This window comes from Anastrepha obliqua, chromosome 3 (assembly GCF_027943255.1).
Source record: "Anastrepha obliqua isolate idAnaObli1 chromosome 3, idAnaObli1_1.0, whole genome shotgun sequence".
NCBI lineage: Eukaryota > Metazoa > Arthropoda > Insecta > Diptera > Tephritidae > Anastrepha > Anastrepha obliqua.
Genome location: NC_072894.1, coordinates 4563670 through 4577292, shown reverse-complemented (window position 1 = coordinate 4577292; position 13623 = coordinate 4563670). Strand labels below are relative to the sequence as shown.

The 13623-nt window shown below is 40.2% G+C and overlaps 1 protein-coding gene across 4 annotated transcripts in view; it reads right to left on the bottom strand.

The window, feature by feature from the left end:
• Positions 1-13623, bottom strand: part of LOC129242362 (FH1/FH2 domain-containing protein 3) — a 181063-nt gene that overhangs the window by 141350 nt on the left and 26090 nt on the right. For all 4 annotated transcript variants that reach the window (XM_054878959.1, XM_054878958.1, XM_054878961.1 and 1 more), the window contains exons 3-4: positions 9387-13582; positions 9080-9146 (exon numbers count right to left, since the gene is read on the bottom strand). In XM_054878959.1, coding sequence (XP_054734934.1) covers positions 9080-9146; positions 9387-13582 — 4263 coding nt within the window. The remainder of the gene's footprint in view (positions 1-9079; positions 9147-9386; positions 13583-13623) is intronic.

The window sequence follows — 13623 nt, the reverse complement described above, 5'->3', positions numbered from 1 at the left end:
AATTCGTTGGCGTCTCCTTTGTCAGATATTAAGTAGAAAATCTACAATCTGCAGTAAATGAGTTCGCTTTCGCTCGAGAACCATAAACAAAATAATAGTTAAAGTTCACTACGCAAATGGGGGATCTGTGAAAAGAAAGCATTTCAAAAAATTGTGGATATTTTCCTTCCATATACATATATCTCAGGTCAGTCCATAAGTTTGTGTGTTTTTCAGAGATGGTTTTAAAATTAATAAAAAAGATGTTTAAAGTATTTATTAATCAATGATATATTTTCCTTCATTATTTACAATGTCTTCCCAACGTTTAGGAAAATTTTTAATTCTCTGCTCAAAAAATTGTTTGCCTTGGAGCCAAGATACGCTTCGATATCCCTTTTTATAGCTTCTTTCGAGGAGTAGTTCTTGTTACTCATATGGGATTGAAGTTCAAGGAAAAGGTGATAGTCACAAGTTGCAACATCCGGAGAGTATGGTGGATGCGGCATTAGCTCCCATCCGAGTTTGTTGTTGTTGTTGTTTTAATAGCATTGGTAGCCCTGTCAGTGTAGGCATATCATCTTCGTCTAGCTCATCTAGGGGTAGGCCCAGGAAACATGCTGTTTCGACAGGTTGGATCCAGAGGGAGAGGGGTGTTAGATGAGTCGGTTTTAGGGGCATGTGAAGAGTTGGAGCTCTTCGTCTACAATAGGTGGTGGTTGGACTCCGATTACGGCATTCACAGGACGGGAGTTCATGAAGGTGGTGACGGTCTCCCGGTGGATGTCGTTTGTTGACTGTCTAAATACTGTCCGGTCCAGTAGGTTGCGGTCAGTTTTGTCCTGGATTTCGTCAGCGTAGTCTAAGAGGTGTCTCCTGACGTGCCTGGGAGGCGGCTCAGGCTCAAGCAGGTGTCTGCAGGGGTGAAACCTGCGGTAACATCCATTCCCATGGCAGTCGGTTCTACGTTACCGGAATGACTCGGGTTTTTCCCGACCAAGGGCCGCCGCCCCCGTATACTAGCTCTGTCTAGTGAACCGTATATCACTCCCATCCGAGCTCGTTCAGCTTGCCTAATGTTTGCCTTGCGGTATGAGGTCTTGCGTTGTCGGGGTGAAACAAAACTTTGCGTCTTTTCACTAAAGACGGTCCTTTTTTTTTTAATTGCCTCATTCAGGTTTGATAGCTGATGGGAATAATAATCAGAAGTTATCGTCTGGTTTGGTTCCAGAAGTTCATAATAAACAATACCGGCCATATCCCACTGAATAGACAGGAGAATCTCCTTGGGGTGAAGGCCTTCTCTAGCGGTCGGTTCTGGTGTTTCATCTCTATCTAACCATTGGCGTTTCCGAAGAGGATTATTGTAAAGGGCCCATTTTTCATCGCCAGTAACGATACGGTCAAAAAAAACTTTCCTTTTCAAGCCGTTGCAGCAGGTGAGAACACACATTCACTCTCTGCTGAAGGTTGGCGACGGGAAGTCTATGCGGAACCCATTTTCCCAGCTTTGAAACCTTTCCCCAACTAAACTAGGTGCCTGTGAACTGTTCCATGCGATGAATTTAACCTCTGACCTATCATATCGACTGTCAAATTTAGCTCAGCTTCCACGAGTTCCAGCAAGGCGTCGGAGTTAAAGACTTCAGACGACCAGCGCGCGGGGCATCCTCCGCGTCGCAGTTACCACTTTGGAATTTTGAAAACCACTTTTGCGCAGTCCTTATACTCACGGTATCCTCTCCGTGAACAGTGTTTATTTCTGCAGCAGCAGTTGTTGCATTTTTACCACTTTTACAAAAAAATACAAAATATGCCTCTTATGCGCGTTCGAAGATTCCATTTTATTATTTAACAACACGTGCTTCTATACGCGATTAAAATCACTTGAATGCACAATATATCAAAGAAAATATAAATAGTTCCGTTATATTGCGCTAATAATTTTTTGTATGCAAAAATCGTACAAAAGTGAAGTTATGGGTAAAATACGCACGAACTTATGGACTGACCTGATAATAAAAAAGTTAATATTAATAAAAAAGTGAAGGTAGTAAAAATTTAATCGAAAATTTTGAGTCTAATGGCTCGGTGAAGAGCTACAAAAATGCGAACGCCTGTTTGTCCCAGTTGCTTAATTGAATTTATCGCTGCTGCTATGAAAAAGTTCCTCCCAAAACTGCCATGAAGAAGCTGTTTACAAAAAAATTATTTGCCGTTCGTAGTCGGCTTAAAACTGTAGGTCCCTCCTTTCGTGGAACAACATAGAAATGCACTGACTAAGTATGAAGAGATCGCGATATCAAGCTCGGTTAACCATGTTTTTGAGCAAATGTTGGTGGTATGAATACTGACGATATGTGAATTCAATAAGACGATGATGGAAAGCCACACAAGAATTGAATGCAAACGAGTGAGTGGTTTAATGATCTTCTGCAGAAATTTGACCGCCAAGACTACAACATTTAACACTATTTCACTGCTCTCTAAGGAATCATCGCAAAAACAGAGTTTATATGAATAAACCCAAAAAAAATTGAAGCTCTAAAAGAAACATTCGGCGCCAAATGACCGCAAAATAGCTGCCGTTATGACTTAATGTCAAAGAAAATTTCACCAAAATTATTAGAAAAGTATCATTTATCAATCAATAATTCATTTGCATAAAAAAAATTAAAAAACACCAACTCTAACGACCCTGTCATTGCTAAGTGAATTTATATGTTTGATATTTTCGTTTACCTTCACTTGGAGCTGAGATTTTATGCGCTCGTTTACAATTGTGGAATTCGCTGAAGAAATTTACATGGTTACTCGATGTACATGGCCACAAAATATGTAAGTACACAAAAATTTGTATTGAATGTAAACAGCTATACTTACGTATGTGTATATGTGTGCCTGCAATACATGAATTTCCCATTGAATAGTTAGACTTGACTATACGCCGCAACCCTGAATCTGATCACAGGCGGTGAATTTTGAGTCCTCAATTAAGTCTAAAACTACTTTGCGTTCCTGGTGAAGGCGTTGACAGTTTAGACCAGCACTAAATATGTATAAGACATATTTCACTTACTTTAGCCCAAAAATGAGTCAACACAAGCCTACAGGTTTAGCAAAACAGAGATTTTTGGGGGTCATAACACCAACATAATTGATAATTTGTATCAAACTGGCTGCAATTTTTTGTACCTAATCTCTATAGGTTATTAAGCGCTCTCTTATATCACAAACATAGCAGCACAAGCCACGACTTAGCAGAGAAATAGAAAACTTCTTTTAGCTGGAGATATGATTTGGTGTCGCAATTTATATGAATAACTCATGTTTTGTAATTCAAAAAAAGTAAGGCCAAGTTAGATTCGATTCCAGCGGCTGTAGCTCTCTATGGAGGGCAGAGAGACAGACTCAAGTCAAACGGTCCCATGTAATGCCACATAGGCGGGCTTTCATTTTGTCCCTTTATTTTCCCCAAATGCTTTTGCTCCATGAAACGTTGGAGATGTCAAATGTTCATTAGCTCCAAATCTGCTAGGAATTCAATGAAATATTTACTAAGATGGGGATGTCGCATTTTTGCTGCAAATGTTTTTGCAGGAGTGTTCAACGCTGGATTGGCCACATCATAAGAATGTCCAACGAAAGAATCCAAAAAAGGGTATTTACTTGGCGTCCAATTGGAGGAAGAAAGAGAGGCCGACCAGAAAAGAGATGGCTTGACGACGTCGAAGCAGACTTAAAAGCGATGAACGTTCGTAATTAAAGACATGAGGCAAGAGAAACTGAATTGGAAGAGGATTGTTGAGAGCTAAGAGGGAGACTTGAACGCTTTTCACACTTTGCTCGTCTTTGCTGCTATGACTGAAGTAATTTGCGACAAAACCCTTTCGTTTGTCATGTGTCTCCATTTAATATGGCGGCTGTTAAACCATAAGTTACACCGCACACAAAATATTAAAAGTTAATAAAATAAATAATAACATTGTTTTAGTTTTCGTTAATTTACATTGTTTTTGTATATTTTCATAGGGAAACAACCAAACTTAATAGAAATAAATTTAATTCATGTATTCATAACAAAAAATATTCTTGACACTATTTCTAATTAAATTTTTTTTTGTTTATGACACCAGGTGGTGCAAAATTAATCACCCTAGCGATAGATTTATAAAGTATGTCAATCCTTTTTGACACTTGTGAACTTGACAGCTGCAGCATACAAACAGACAAGCAATGCGGCGCATAAAGTTCGAAATAAAGATTTCTATTACCCAAAATATTTTTTTTTTTGTTTATTGTTTTCAAAACAAAATTGGATACTTAATTTTGCGCCAACTCGTGTATTCTTTGCTTACATCTAATTAAATGTTATTCGGTGCTGTAACCTACAGTTAGAGGAAAGTGATATGCTATCTCTCTGCCAGATTTTGCGAGGTTAATTTCCTTCTATAATTTCTTTGATGCAAGCACAAATTTATATTCTAATGAAAAATGAAGTTTTTGTATCATTTAAGCTGTGGCGTAAAGGCTCTGTATGTTTTGGTTTTTTGCATTACAATGAAATGAGCGCACACTTTTTTGTATTTTACGTTGAGAAATGAATAAAGCAAAATAAATAAAATATATGCATACTCTGTTTTCCCCTTTTTGCAAAATATTACAACAAAAAAATGGGTTCTGTATCAAATAAGGTGTGAGTGAGTGTAACTGCTTTGACACACACACACACTTACGCCCTGTACATTTTTTCCAATACTTCCATGCCAAATTTTTAAGAAATTAAGTGCATACATTCACATTTTGTACATGCATTTGTGTGTGTGCGTATTCACATCTAAAGTAGGCCTCATTGCACGTCGCAAGCGAACATTAAAGGTTATAAGCCGACTGTTAGCTTTGTCAATAATACCAATGATTCTACATATGTATGTGCATGTGTATGTGCATACTTCTGACAATCTTTCCGTTTTGCGCAAACGAAACTTATTTTTTTTTTCGTTAAATTTAATCAAAGAACATAAAAGCCAAAAGTACATTCAACTTTTCATGATTCTCTTGTTTTAAATTTTAATAACCGCTTACATCCAAAGATACATACATACATATGTACGTCGGTATGTTTCAAAATTTGAATTTGTGTGTGGAATGTGATAGAGTATGCGTTGACATGTGCGATTATACAACAATAAAATAGAAAAAGTTAAGTGTCAAACTTGATTGCTAAAAATTTCGCGGTACACAATTCAAGGAAATCACGGCACGACTATTTCACTTCACTTTAATTTGCTACGTAATTGAATCACTTACTCAACAGCAAAGAGCAGCATCAGCGTAGAAACCCCGTCAGCTTGGGAGTGAGTCATTTGCATGTACATACATAAAAATATACCACAATTAACAGTACAGCAGCGGACTGCAAGTGTGGCACTCTGACCTTTGACGATTGTTGATGGCCCATTTCTTCTAAATTTGTACGCAGTGGCTTGCTTTTGTTGTGCTTGCATAATAAATCGTCGAAATTCTGCTCAGGTCATTAAATTTATTTCAGTTGTATTTTCCTCTTTGAATTTAAATGTTTACATTCTTAATTGTACTGTCATATTTCGAAAGATTTATCTGTTATTTTAAGTTTGGTATCGTCTGGGCACCTTTCCAAAATTTGTGTTGTTGTAGCCTTGTTGTAAAATATATGGCATATAAAAAATACAAAGAATTTTATTGACCACCTGTTGTACCTGTTGTATCAGCCAGGGGATTATTTATCGTTATGCTAAATGTGTATGCACACATACATATGCATATGTGTGTATGTGTATATGCACTACAAGTGACGTGCTCTTTTGTGGTGAATTCGGGGCTATTAGAGGGACATAACAATGTTGTATGATTTTTTTCTTACAAAACATATAAACATCTCAATCAAGATTCACAGTTTTATCATGGCAAAGTTCGCGAGCGATCGAAATTTGGATACTAAAAAAATGTCCACCAAATTCTTTGGAGTCTTTGGGCGCAAACTTTAATACAAAACCACTTTTGAACACAGATATTTTCTAACTTGACCATCTTCATATTAGAATACATAGATTAGATTAGTAGGGGGTTCAACAAGTCCAAGCACTCAATCAGGAGACAATTGTACCGAATAGATTTCAATAGAAAGAATGGAGAGATATGAAAGATAAAATGTGGGTGGTAAGACCGAAAAATTAGTTAGAGGTCACACTTCCACAAATCTCTTGGATTCATTGATGAATCTTAAGAGATCCGGAGGAGGAAGAGTATGAATCTTTTCCATACTCAGTATATCGCAACCCAATATCCTGAAGTCTAAGAAAACGCCATAAAGCTACAAAGAAAATGCTCTGCAGTGTCCTCATTCTACGGACAGGATAGGCATATCCGGCTGTCGATGACCTCCATGGCAGCCATATGCTGACCACTGGCGTTGTGCCCTGTGATTATACCTACAAGTACTCTCAGGTCCTTTCAGCTGAGTTTTAGGAGTAAGGTCGCTCTTTTCCTGTTTTGTTCTTTCACAAAGCACTCGGCTATTCTCACGAATTCAACGCAGAGCAACGTCCTCTGTGGGTAGACCTCATGAAGTCGTCAATCCATAGTTGAATTGATGCAGAATTGACACCTAGAAAGGGTTCAGGGCCTAGTGGCATACTTGCAGAGCCTTCATTAGCCAGTTTATCAGCTATCTCGTTCCCTGTAATACCGCAATGTCCAGGCACGGAAATAAAACTAACTTTGTTGTGTTTTGCAACACTCTTCAATTTTGTCTTATATTCACCGACTAATTTCGGTCAGTTAGCAAGGTCTTTCAGTGCAGCGTGACTGTCACTACGAATTCCAATACTGCTACCCCGCGTAAATAATACCGTATCTGTCCTGTGGCATAGGAGTACTTAGTATCTTCATCTAAGTACCATCCAAATCCGCTACCATCACTGGTTTTGGATCTGTCAGTGTAGAAGGTGTGCTGATATCCCGTTAATATGTTCTCTGGGCTTAAATATCCGAATACAAAGTATATATACAGTTGCGAACACGAAAATAACAGCACCAAAAATTTATTAGATTTTTACAAAAAATTTTTAGTCTAATGTGTTTATCATTATTTTGAAATATTAGGGGAAAAATTCATTATTTTTATAATTTCTTTTGCGCAAATGGTTTAAAATTGCTTTATGGTCGAAATTTCGCTCCTGAACGATGCGATGGCTACTAAAATGCAGGTCAACTCGACATTCTCGACATTATCGAGATTTTCTTTAACATCAAAAATGTATGAATGGAATCGACGAAAGCAAATTCCACGTAATCAGCTGTTACAGTATCGGCACCATAAATACTATTTACAACTTCAGCGGGCTGACTTGCATTTTCGCTTTCATCAAGGTAAATCTCTTAAATATACCGAATTTTCTCTTTGCGGTTCCATTATTAAAACCCTGTATCTCACAACTGAACGGAAAAAACAAAAAACAGTAGAAATATTTTTTTAGTGTAAAATGTCATCTGGACAACGAGCATAAATTTTAAATTGTTTGATCGATACTTTACGAAATATCGATTACTACAGCCATCTACCGAGAAACTTATTAAAAAATGATTAATTATCGTTCACAAATATCCAAAAATTGTATTATATTTAAAAAAATTTAACACACAAAACAAATGTTGATGAGTAAGCAATTACTTTGGGTTTTATTGAACAGTTCCCTATACTTTTTTGACAGAATGTAGGCATAGAAAGGAATGGAAAAATGCACACGGACATCATATAGTACATATATTTCTTTTTATTTATTGGGTTTTCGTATACCGACTGAGTGTTCCTTAATTCTCTGGATGTGTTATCAACGGTGTGAGAGAAACTGTCGCCTCTCTGATATATACCCAAATGGTCCAAATAAAAAAATGTGTTTCATAATGTTACCCTCTATGTTTATTCTATGGGTTTATAAATAGTTTAAAGCCTACGTTTTTTTTAACAAAGCCTATATTATAATATAACTTTTGAATATTATATTTAAGAAGAGAAATTAGTGAAGCAGATTTAGTAATATCGTTTTGTAAACATTTTATATCACATTTTCGGAAAAGTGCATTTTTCCCATGAGAATTCAGTTGTAATTTTCAAAGCATTGGCGGCATGGGTAAATATTAATAAAAATAGTAGGTGCCTAATTTTTTTGGCCATAGAACATTTTAGGGGGTAGCACCAAGAAAATCAAAATTTTTGGGTTATCGAAATGTACTTATGTATGTACCATATATAGGGTGATCAATTAAGAGGAGTTTTTTTCATTTGCGTTTTTTTTACAGATCGCGCGCGAGTTGTGGCAAACTGTCATCGTGGATTTGTTGAACAGCGTTTGGCATTTCATCATGGAAAGACTCACACCGCAACAACGTCTACAAATTGTTCAACTGTATTATGAAAATCAGCGTTCTGTTGCCATACAGCTCGTGAAACAATGACTTTATTGAGAAGTCATTTCGGAGAGCAGCTGATTTCACGTTTAGGACCTGTGAGTTGGCCACCAAGATCTTGTGATATCACACCTTTGGACTTTTTTCTTTGGGGATTCGTGAAGTCCAAGGTCTATGCTGATAAACCAGCACCTTAAGCGTAGTTGCGGCCAACATTTGAATGAAGTCATATTCAAAAAGTAAATGTCAAAGAATGTCCTTTCGAATGATAAATAAAGGTTTTGAACATAATTTACATTTTTTTTTTTTTTTTTTTAACTATTGAGGTGGATCACCCTATACATATGTATGTAAAATAACCCTAAACTTATACTCGTACATATCTCTTCAAAAACATTTAGAATATTCCAGACCCTACAAATTTTACATTTCAATTAATTTTAAGTTCAATGTATTTCCCTATTCTCTTTTATCTGATGGAATTAATCTCTTAATACTTATTAAGTCCACAAAATTATGTAAATATAAAACTAATTATATTTATAAAAAATTATGGAAATGGTTTATAAACCGTTATTTCAATGCAGTATCAGATAAAGTCTTTGACCGTTTTTGTTCTTCAAAAAATATATTTAACATTTTTTTCACTCACCAGTTGCTGTTCATATTGCGCCGTCGGTAGGGTGGCACTTGCACCTCCATAATTATCCCATTCATCCCTTTCAATCAAATTCCCAACGATCAAGGCAGAGATGCAAAATAAAAAAGAAAACGAAAAGAAATGAATAAACATTCAAACTATGATACAAAAAATATTCAAGAAAAAATTATTACAAATAATAAAATCAAATAATTCAATAAGCTTTCTCGGCATGTCTTCTTAGACGGCGACACACATTTCATATTGACTTTTCACCACACACCTTATCAGCCACTAACGCTCACACACCAGTACTCACCTCTCCATGCGTTGGATTACCGGCATTTGTGCTGTGCTATCGTGTATGCGCACTTGATCGGGTGTGATCTCCTCTACGAAGAGGTTGCGATTCGCCGGCACTGTAGAAAAGCTGTTGCCGCTGCTGCCGTCTAAGAAGAGCGGGCTTAATGGACGACAAGAACCGCCCAAAAGCTCGTCGATGTTCTGATGGCGTGAAATGAAGAGCTTCTCACCAAGCGTTTGTCTGACGTAGCCAGCATTGTTGTTATTATTACCATATGGTGTGTAATAATCATTTGTTTGTTGCGCATGTTGCTGTTGTTGTTGTTGTGGCTGCTGGTAGTAAGGTGGTTGTGGTGTTAATGGCTGTGCTGTGGGCAGCGGTTGAGTATATTGTGGTTGATAGTAATGATTCACTTGAACTTTCGACATTGGAATGTTATCGTAGGGGGATTTGCATTGATTTAGGTTGCGCACTGGTGGGTGCGGTGGCTGTGGTGGCGATTCTCGCTCAAGGGCGACGGGGCTGGCGCATTGTCCCAATGGTGGTGGCCGTTCTGAATATTCGAAATTGAACGAATTACTTAGCTCGGTGCCAAAATTTTGTTGTTGCGCGCCAGCTACGTGACCGTTGATATGCTGCACTTCTGTGTCGGTGCGATCTACTCCTCTTTCTGCATCTGACGCCTCGCCATTCCACTCTTCACTCCTCAAATGATTAGCAGCTCCATTTTGTATTTTGTCTTCCCCTTCGTTGCCTTGAAGCCACCAATCTTTCTCACCTGAATCACTACGCAGCGCCCGAACGCGAGATGTTTTGACTGGTTCATTCTCTTCATTGTCATTTTGCCACCAAACTTTTTCATTAGAGTTTGCACGCGCGAGATCCGGATTTGTCTTTTGCCTTTGTGGAGATTGGTCCTTCACTTCTTCTTCGTCATTTTGTTGCCACCAAGCACGCTCGCCCGACTCAACACGTTGTACGGTGAATTGCTTTTTCATTGGTCCAGACATCCACCAGCGTTTCTCATCGCTCACATCCTTGCTGCTGCTCGAGGAACGTTCAACATTATTGTTTTTTCTCGTTGGTAATTTTATAGTTGCTTCGACAACCGCTTCTTCATCACAGTCCTTTTGTGCCTTATCTGGCTCACTCAACCACCATGGCTTTTCGCCCGATTCCACTCGACAAATCTTCAATTGAATGGTGCCATTTTGCTTCCCCGAACTATTCGATTTCTCTAGACGCCCGTTACTATTATCATCGCCCTTGCTATTTTCATTTGAGGCACCCCACCAGGGCTTTTCTGGGGTGCAGTGACTCCTTGCAATTTTCTTTCCTTCTCCATTCGCTTTATAATAGGCCATGCAGTTCGTTTCATTTTGGTTATTTTCATTTTGCGCATTCGCTGTTTCTCTTTTCTCATCTTCGTCCCCATCATTATTGTCACTCGTCCACCAGCTGTACTTTGTCTGCGATGCGTTGCGCTGATCACACAGGCTATGCGTACTCGTATTGTTTGTCAGCGATTGTGTGGGATTTGTAGTGGCCTCGCTATGGTCTTCCTCTTCCTGATTAAGAGTTCGCAAATCATCATCTGCCAAAGTGTCATCCTCGTCGTTGCGTAACCACCAGCCAGTTTCGCCGGAGTCGATGTGTCTCAGTTTGAAACGCATATCGTCTTTTTGATGATAACCCAAAGCAGAAGCCGTATTAATCTGTCGGCTCGTATCTTGCCACCAGCTGGATTCCTCCTGTTCTTCTGCAGATGTAGTAGCCGTTGTTGTGTAAGAATCGTTTCCTTGTTCACTGGTTAGCGCCGTTTCTGTAACCGTTGTTTCGTTGGGGAAATTTGTACTACTTGATTTTGTTTCCGAAGATCTACTATGATCTTGCGATTCGTTACTATATTTCGTTATACTACGGGAACTCCTCGCAGTTGTATTCTCTGTACTGTCGAGGCTCGAATTGTAACAGTTTCGTTTCGATATCGTAGTGGCTGATTCTGCTTCAGCTGCTGCTACACTGGCAGGATCAGTCGAGGTCGTTGTCGTTGTGGTCGCGTTAGTTATTCGCGACGTATTCGAATTGGTTGCTGCCGTAAGACTGCTGCCAATTAGCTGACCCGTCTCTGAATCGCCCCCCGAATTCTCAGAGCTTTCGATGAAAATTGGTTCGCTATTTGCATCGCTTTGACGAGCAACAAAAAAATTCGACACGGACGACAACTTTTGCAAACGATTAGAGGTTTTCTCTTGCAAAGAGGTGAGTGGCGATCTTGAATTTGTGCGCGATGATTCAGCGGCCTCTGCTGCTGCCTCTAACTGGGTGGCGCGCGGCTCTTTAGCGTTCAGTAGTGGTGGTGGTTGTGCTGCCTTGCTATTTTCATCTGCCGCTCGCTGCGACGTCAAATCATTAGAATCACCTGTGCCAGTTGCTGCAGACTTTGTCACACTCGAATTGTTGGCTGCGTGATTTTTGTTGTGGGTGTTGAGATTCTTCTTCTTACCATGCTTTTTGTTTATCTTCTTTTGCTCCCCTGAGCTCTCCGCGCCGCTCGATGATGACACGCCAGCTGAGGTGGACGATGAAGTCGAAGACGATGAAGGTGAGCATAATTTGTGTGAATTATTTTTCAAATTATTGCAACTATTGTGACGACTCAATGATGACGCTGACGATGAGGATTTTTTGGCATGGCATCGTGGTCGTGCTTTATTTTCACCTGTCGCACCGCGTCTACTTGACGTCGTAGACACATTGCTAGCCTCTGAGCCAGCACTCGGCGAGCGTTCCTTACTTTGTGCGGAACCATTCACCACATCATTTTGGGCATGCTGCACGGCATCCGAGTCCGTGCCACTGCTGGGTGTGCGCGACTTACGCGGACGGTCTGTTGGACCGACATTTAAGGCGGATTTGCGGAAGTCTTTGTTTGGCAATTTTGTTGGTGCATGTCCACTGCTGGAGCTGCTCTTAGTGGGCGACTCAGCCTTTGGGGCAGTGGGTGGTTTGTTGGCATTTGTGTTGGCAGTGAGGTTTTCAACAGAAGATTGCCTTGAGCTAAGGCGCACAGCTTTTGGAGGTGACAGCTTAGACTTGGCATTGCCAGCTGCACGTGGAGTTTTGCCACCACTAGCAGTAACCTCTTTCTTCGGCTCCGCACTGGAAGAAGTGGAAACACTTGATGCAGTGGATTTTGAAACAGTTGACAGCGGACTGGAACTGTATCGTAAATTCGTAGATGAATAACGACTATCCGAATGCGGACTATAGGACGGCACGCGACTGTTCAGACCGAAGCGCGAGTATCTTGTCGAATCATCCAAGCGATCAGATTGAATTTCTTTCTCCAAAGTTGCTCGCTTGCTTGTGGAGCGAAGTATAGTCTTTTCAATTGTTTTTGCGATATCCATGCGTCGTGTTCTTTGCACTGTTGTCGCACTGCCAGGCGGCGTTGGGGACGTAGCTCGGGTTACCACCGACACTGATATAAATGTTTCTTGCTCTTCCTCCTCCGAGCTACTTTCGCTTTCACTCTTTTCTTCTAACTTCTTCTGCTCTGCTGGCACCTCCTCTTCGAGTTCCTTCTCGTTGGACTTACGCGCAGCGGTCTCTCGCGCACGACTAGCAGACCGTGCGTGAAAATCACTAGCCGTTAAATACGAAATAGATTTGTCTGGTAGTATTGAAGGAGCGACAGTGGACGCACGTCCAATAGCTGTGCCGCTGCCATAGCGCGCATTATAGCTAGTGGTGCTGGCGGGTTTCGGAGTAGACATGCGATAGGAATTTAGCCCGCCATAGCCTATCTTGCAACTACTATCGACCACCGGACTTGGATCACGCGATTTGCCACGAAGCGCACGGGAAACTGGACTTGGTTCCCGACTACGCATGCGATTCGTAATTTCGAGTGCAGCCGGACTTGGTTCGCGTGACGAGCCATACTTACTGATACTACCGGTGGCAGTTGTTGTGTAACGTTTAAGCTGACTAGATTTCGAGCCGTTTATGTCGATGGAAGAATCCACTACGGGGGTCGTACGACTTGGCACACTCGGCGTGTAGCGACTAGTGTACGAAGGTGTTTGTAGGCTTGAAGGTGGATCGCGTTTAATGCGATAAGTGCCACTGGAGAAGGACGGACGATATGTGCTGGGCGAAGCCAAGGAGGAATAGCGACTGCTGCCAATGTCATCGCGGGAAGTGTACTAAAAGAGAAATTGTACAAAAATATCAGTTAAGCTGAGTG